Raw genomic sequence first — 7500 nt, 5'->3', positions numbered from 1 at the left:
GAAACATCCTGGGAACTGAGTCGCCATCTTGTGAATCATGAATATATTTCGACTTGATTTCGGCTTGACAGGTCGTGGGGTGTGCATTTAAATATTTTAAAATAGTTCAGTCTTTTGCTAATTTGCTTTGGCATGTTTTCGTGCCTGTGAATAATTAATGAGAGCAGCCAGTCGCCTCTGGTAACAATAAATGCAATTTGCATACGAACTTTACGGCATACCAAGTTAAATACAGTATACTTCAACCTTCCAACATCTCAAAGCTAGACTTGTCAATAGAAAATGATGTTAAATCCAACCAGAGGTAACGAAATTAACATTTCGGGAGGGAGGATTTTCAGAGTTCTTTTTGAATATACACTTCTTTCCTAGAGTTACGTTATTTATAAATTATCATCCACCAATAATTGTCTACTAAGAAGGACAGATACAATATTTTTTTGCTGGAAAATAAACTTAGAAGGACTTGTATCTATCTTAAAAACGGGCTCGAACTCGAATGATTTTTTACAAACTCACCATGGTACACCGCCATCTTGAACGCCTAAATGGGAGGTCTGGAACTCTAGTTCCCGATCCCAGGGAGCCCAGGTCTTTCCTCATTTTCAGTCTAGGCTAGGGTGCCTGTGCGTAGTTTTCACTAAGATAACGTTGAAGGCGCGCTCTGATTGGGTACTCAAACTCCGAATATCCTTTTTATTATATACTAAAACAGTGGATAGCGTTGAACGCAGGCGCTGATTGGCTCGTCAAACTCCGAATATCCTGTGCTATTTACCTCCGAGCAACTCGGGAAAAAAATGGCGTCCCGATTTGCATCCGTGACAAGTGAAGAAAACATCCAAATTAATTTTTTGTACTATATATTATGTCACTGTTTTAGTATATACTAAAACAACTATTCACTTCAGTGTCGGTGGCTAGCGTTGGATATTTACCTCGCCGCGAAGCGGCTCGGTAAATATCCACCGCTAGCCACCTCCACTTCGGTGAATAGTTGTTAACTATTTCCGTCGTGATTTTCGCCCGAAAATATTGTAATCGTTGCAGCAATAAATGAGCTAAAATCATCTTTTTTGTGCTATAAAATCTCACTGTTGAAGTATACACTAAAATAACTATTCACCTCAGTACAACTTTCTAAGCAACGAACAGCGCAACAAAACAGAAGAACCGGATCCTGGTGAAGGACCTTATCAGCGATGTAAATATTATAAAAAGGTTAAAAGAGCAAGGCTGATATAACGGTGAAGGAATATATTTAAAAAGGCAATATTTCGAAAGACACTGCCTTTTCAATACCTTTTTTCAATATACTCCTTCACCGTTATTTCAGCCTTGCTCTTTTTAGCTATTCTCCTCAGTGTCGGTAGCTAGTGGTGGATATTAACCTCGCCGCTTCGCGGCTCGGTAAATATCCAGCGCTAGCCACCTCTACTTCGGGCAATTGTCGTTAACTATTGCCTAGTGGCGAAAAAACAACTATATCATCGGTGGTATTTGCTCCCAACGTGTTAATTGCGATGTTTATTTTTGTTTATGGCGTTCACTGGGCAAGTCATTAGCTCCTGCGTTAAGCCGTATACGAAAAAAGGTTATATCCTTCCATTTCTTTACACTGCCCTAACTCTTACGAAAAGATGGCAGCTGAGAGGAGTTATGATTTATCGAAGGGCTAAACTGTGGTGAAGAGCGGAGAATTAAACGGTCCTCTTAATGAATTAACTAAACCTCCTACAAACAAGGAAACATTCACTTTGCTTGTGAATGATACATTGGCTTTCTTCTTATCAACTGAAAAGTCTGAACTTCTCAACTTCTGCAAGAGCAGAGTGCGACGGATTTTTTTCTCTGTTTGTTCGCCAGGATTTGAGGACGAATAGTCCCGAACATCTCGAAACATGACCCACTGACTCTAGTCTTTTACTTGACAACTGTCTTGCTTGACTGAAGGGAAGGGTTGAGAAGTGACAACCGCTGACAAGTAGAAAAGACGCATGCGGGCGTCACCTGTTACAACGTTTAGCACCTGCTTAGCACACAGCGTGTAATAGGCATCAAGAGGATTTGTATGTGTTTGCGGTTTAATAAATTTTGGCTTGGAGCCTATTTCAAGAACTTAAATGTAGTCCATTTGCTTTTCGTGGCTTATCCAGTGACCTGAAGCAGACAGAGAGGAGTTGACTGAAACTGCTAAGCGACGGTTAAGGTAAAGGCAACTGATTTGTTATTAAAATAATTGTTTAAAAAAGCGTAAATTTATCGGCTAGCTAGAGTTAGTCCTTAAAATAAATTACCTCTATATATTTTGCGTTCGACATCCAACTAAATGCATTAGATCATTGATAGAAGGTGTCGTCACTTTTCAATCACATCGAATACCTTGGAGCTTCTTTAAGAACGCGTTCTTCGCTGGAAAAAATCAACAAAGTCTGCTTTTAAGGTTTTACTCCCTTGTGTTATAGTAAGTTTTAGTAGTCTAAGAATTGCTTGTTTCTTTTGTTTTGACATGTAGAAGAGCGAATTTTTTTCACTCATGCAAATTTAGAAAGGCGCGGCCAGAATTTGGAGTATATACAAGGGCAGCGCCGGCCGATCGAAACAGTATCAATGCGCGTGAAAGTCTTTTGCGAGATACCTGTTTAAATTCAATGGAACACCGGTCTGTTGCAATTGATGATACTGAAAACTTGTACATTTAACTGCAACTGATACTGTAGAGATAAAAATGAGTTTAGAGAAACTGTAACAGGTAGCAGTTTGTCGCATGTGTCCTCTCAGAGAGAAAAAGCAAGTAAAACGTTAAAAGAACCTGACTAAAGTTGAATAATGTAATAAGAACTTTCAGCCGCATTTTGAAATTTCACACCCAAATCAGAGTAAAGAATTACCTTGCAGGACAGTGGTTTCATGTATAATACAACAGGTTGGAATGATTTTTTAAAAAGCATACGTCATATTGACAGCTTGCAAGCTATTATATCAACATTGGCCACACCTTATGTAAGTATCATTATTTACCCTCGCGTTTTTAGAGTAGCTAATAGCTAATATCTCCGAGCATTGAACGGACCAACTTTAAGAATCCCAACTGGCCGGAGGCAAACCAGTTGGCTATTTAAAAGTGCAACCAGGAAACTGAACCAGGGACTACCTGGAACAAACTCAGCGAGCGGTCAGAACGTGTCTTGAACCCGGGATTTCCGAATCTCCAGCGCACTGCCTCCCAAAAATTAGTTTGAAAAATAAATCGTATTTGATTACTGCCCTGGATATATCGATATCGGGCGTGGCTTTCTTCTTTAGCAAATTTATTGCATGAAATGACTGATAAGAAAAAAAGACAAATCGGCTAAAGATAAAATATTTCAAACATAATAACCCTACTTGCTGTGCCAATGAGAAAGATAAGACACAGAGTGAGACTCCCATTATTTTTTCAACAAATAGCAGCCCGCAAAGGCTTTCGGGAAGGAGAAGTAGGTTGCTCTCTTCCTTTGTTGACCTTTGTTGCACCTCGAATTCCACTTAGTTCTTTTCTTCAGACCACAGCTCTTCAGTGCAATTTAAGCTATATCTGGCAGCACGATAACGCGTCGTTGATAACACTGAAGAAGGAAACGTCCAATTTTTTAATGCAATGCACCGTTTGTCAGTTTAGGTTTTTTCATTTCAATAAAAGCGTCTTTTGAGAACTGGGTTTCATTCTTAGTTGTCAGAAACTGGTTTTTGGATCCACAGGCAGCCCAAGCTCGGTATACGCTTTATAAACTTTGTATGGGAAAATTAACTTTGAGCTTTTAAATGCTAAAATAAGCTGTAAATGTAGAAATAAAGTTCACTTACCTCTACATACAGTTGCCCTCGTCTTTTCTATGCAATCGGAGGGCAAACTGTGTCCGTTTTAGACGGGTTTGTGGCTTTCGAATTCTTACAATGTCGTTCTGAGTTCCAGGTTGTCATTTCCCCAAATAAAGAAAGCCACAAACCCGCCTAAAACGGACACAGTTTGCCCTCCGATTGCACAAAAAAGACGTGGACAACTGTACGTAGAGGTAAGTGAAGTTTATGTCTACATTTACAGCTTATTTTAGCATTTATAAGCTCAAAGTTAATTTTTCCATACAAAACCTACATATCGTATTTTGAGCTTGGGCTGCCTGTGGTGGATCGTGTCTATACAAACAGCGTTAATCCTACGAACCTTGGACAGAGAAAGAGCTTGACTCGGGCATTCACAAACGAAACAAAGCACTTCCGTTTAGTTCCCCTTGGGAACATCTTGCCTACGTGCTTGGATAATTGATATGACGCAGTGCACATTAGTCCGGTTTTTTCGGTTTCCCGTACGTCTCAACTACATCGGTCACTGTTTCCGGTGACTCCGAACTATACCATCCATGACAAATGAGACTACTCTCAGAAATAACTACAACGCAATTTCAAACTATGCTCTATATCTATACTCTCTCGGCAGAAGAAACAATTTGAAACTTGTTTTTTCTTTCAGTCGCTCATGATTCTTCTTTTTCATCGTAGATGCTTGAACCGCGTTGTGATTAATAGTTCTAGTTCTAAAATATCATGGATGAAATCCATTTGACATAGATCGTCTGCATCGTTCTCAGTTGTGTCGGTTACCAAAATGCTTTTTGTGAAGTTGTCTTTAGCTTTTGCCTGGTGAGCAATAACTCATTCTTCACTGTCTCCCCGAAATATATCCTTATTTTGTTTTAATAGATAATGAAATATTTTAAAATAAGGCGCAGTCTCTGGCGCGATTACTGCGTCGGTCATGATGGGCCTACGAACAAACGTAATCCTAACTTACCGTTCAGTCTTATTTTTCCATTCTGCCGGTTCCTTCGCTCTCTCAGCAAACTGAGGTTTGCAAAGGTTTATACGGTCTTATACGTGTTCTCTTTCAATTATGATATACTAATGAATTGAAAAGTGTCGAATTTAGGTTTACGTTATATCTTTGTAGCTTATTTTATTTACTGGAACTTAAGGAAGATGCCTACTAATTAAAGATATTTTTGCCCCGGTGTGTGATTATGCAAGAAAATGTAGATCTTAACAAGTGTTATTGAAATCCAAAAAGAAAATTGGGGGTAACCACGCATTTTTCAAAGATAATTCATGAATAATCTTTGTAAAAAGCTTTAAAATACAATGCAATGTATGGCGTTCTTTCTCAAATTGAAGCTTAATTATCTCTCAAAAATGCATGGTTACCCCCAATTTTCTTTTTGGATACCAAGAGTACTTACTAAGATCTACTTTTTCCGGATAGTTTTAAACCGCGCTAAAATATCCCCGTATTAGTAAGCATCACCGATTGGAAATCCGAGTATCTCGAGATGCGCAGAAAGTGTGCGCAATAACAATGGTAGGCACCGTCCTTAAATTAACTTTATCTTATTAGAAAACAGTTGAAAAAAAAATTTCTTAGAGTTGAAGCTAAATTTGTAGCTGGAGTTGAAGCTGAACTTGGCTCAAGCAAGTCCTAACTTCGCACCTATGTAAGATTTTATGGCAATTTTAATCTCCAGCATTACTTCGCCGAGTGAGTCAAAGATTTCTCAACACCCTCCAGAAGGAGATGTTACTGCAGTCTACCACGGTCTACCGATTTAATGCTCTTTTTCAAAGTTGGTCTCGTCAGTACTTTCCATATGAATGAAAACTAATTTTCCCCTGAATAGCTGGTTTGCAATCGATTTCTAAAAACACAGATAACAATGACGAAGTGTAAGTCAGACGTAAGCAATGAAGCCGTTGACGCGAGAAGGAATGCAAAGGACAAATGATCCAGAACAATTTATGTTTTAATACGTGACACACGTGCGCTTTACATTTATGAGAGATTTCGGTTCATTCTTTGCCATTCTCGTCCTGACAACGAGGTAATGATGACTGGAAAAATTGAGGCCTCGGCTAATTTTGAGGTTGTTTGCAAAACAAGGGCAACAATAAGCCATTTCTGCGTTCCTGCCTGAGTCCCGGCTTCAAAGCGACTCTAAGTGCGAAGTTTTTCTTATGCCGGATAATTAGTTTTCATTTATACTGTATGCAAGGTAGAGCTAATTACCGTCACAAAACCTTCGTTGGACTCGCTTTGAAGAGAAGGCAGACATGAACTAGAAAATGACCCATTTATTTCTGGAAAGTGGGTTTACGCTTACCATGCCGAACGACTTGAAATAATTGCGGGATGACTGGAATAACTTGCTTATAAGCTTCCTATTAAGACATCTCTTGCTTTTTTTATTCATCATGGCGGCAAGTACGTAACGGAGAAACCAATTAATGAAATTTGCATTTGAACTCACTGGGTCGCTTTAAAAAGAGATTGCAATAAGCTAGACTACATGTTTCAGTTATTTTGCAATCTATACCCTGACCTTTAACCAGATGATTGATTGCCGGGTTTACCCCCAGCATGCATAAAATAGAAAAATAACAACAAAATCAAAGAATTGACGTAGTAAAAGAAAGGCACATTGTTCCTTACACCTTTTTTCATCACAGTGTTCTGAATGTGTCATTTCATTGCTTTGTTCACGTCCTCAGTAGTCCGATACCCTATTGACAGAGGGTGTTTGCCCCGTTTTATCCTAAGATAAAGGCCAACAATGAACCAAGCGTGGGAAAATGTGCAATTGCTTTTGGGCTTGCTGCGACTGGCCGGCAATTTGACAGAGATAACACACATGCCAAATTCACACTGAAGAAGTAGCCGGTAGGCCCGGGGGGGGGGGGGGGGGGTAAACCCTTATAAGGGCTTAATGGGGACGTGCGGCCAGCCAGGGTATGTTTTTCGGGATTTTTGTCTTGAACAGGGTATCGAATTTACCATTTTTTGTCTTAATTAGGGTATCGATTTATCAATTTTTGTCTTAAAATGGGTTAAATGTCCTAAACAGGGTATCAAAAATCGGAATTCTGTCTTAAAATGGGTAGGAAAATCAGCGATATTTGTCTTAAACAGGGTCAGGGTATGAGGGGCCGCGCCGCACCTCCCCAACCAGGGATATATCAGGTACCCCCTCCGGGCCGGTAGGCAAGTAGTGTAGAGGCAATGGTTTGGCGAATGATCTTAAAAGGCGGAGTTTAATGCGTCAGTTAATCTCAAATTTTGTGCCTGAATCTCTTCCTCTTGGCTTTAACCCATTCAAGAGGTTGGAATCTAAAGGCGTTATTTTGCAAGAGAAAAGTCAGAATTTTAAAATCTGCAACGAGTGGAGGTGTAATGCCTGTTGCATGTCATGTCCAATTTGTGATCAGATGCACTGATGCATGATGATCTCCTACTGACTAATTATTGAACACTCCCACTGTAAGCGTTAAAAACGTTTTAAAATCATAGCTGGCGACAGTTACTGTAAAAGGTTTTTAAAGCAAAACAATTAACAATTGCAGCGTCATCACACACTCTGAAGATGACTAAATACCATATCAGCATAAACGTGCTCATAAGAGGAAAACAAGGCTTCA

The 7500-nt window shown here is 39.5% G+C and overlaps 2 protein-coding genes across 5 annotated transcripts in view; one reads left to right on the top strand and one right to left on the bottom strand.

Annotated features, from left to right (window-relative positions):
* Positions 1-4980, bottom strand: part of LOC137992095 (lysophosphatidylcholine acyltransferase 2-like) — a 29796-nt gene extending 24816 nt beyond the window's left edge. Inside the window, exons 1-2 of one of the 4 annotated variants that reach the window (XM_068837217.1) lie at positions 4832-4980; positions 2298-2412 (exon numbers count right to left, since the gene is read on the bottom strand). In XM_068837217.1, coding sequence (XP_068693318.1) covers positions 2298-2321 — 24 coding nt within the window. In that variant the 5' untranslated portion in view covers positions 2322-2412; positions 4832-4980. Of the gene's footprint in view, positions 137-2297; positions 2413-4831 lie in introns of those variants that run through there. The other 3 variants (XM_068837226.1, XM_068837210.1, XM_068837200.1) reach the window with 3 other exon arrangements.
* Positions 2099-7500, top strand: part of LOC137992113 (oxidative stress-induced growth inhibitor 1-like) — a 23816-nt gene continuing 18414 nt past the window's right edge. The window contains exon 1 of the mRNA XM_068837254.1: positions 2099-2209. The gene's annotated coding sequence lies outside the window, so the exon portion shown is untranslated. The remainder of the gene's footprint in view (positions 2210-7500) is intronic.

This window comes from Montipora foliosa, chromosome 1 (assembly GCF_036669935.1).
Source record: "Montipora foliosa isolate CH-2021 chromosome 1, ASM3666993v2, whole genome shotgun sequence".
NCBI classification, from domain to species: Eukaryota; Metazoa; Cnidaria; class Anthozoa; order Scleractinia; family Acroporidae; genus Montipora; species Montipora foliosa.
Note: the sequence above shows the minus strand (reverse complement) of the source record. Positions and strands in the feature narration are given on the sequence as shown.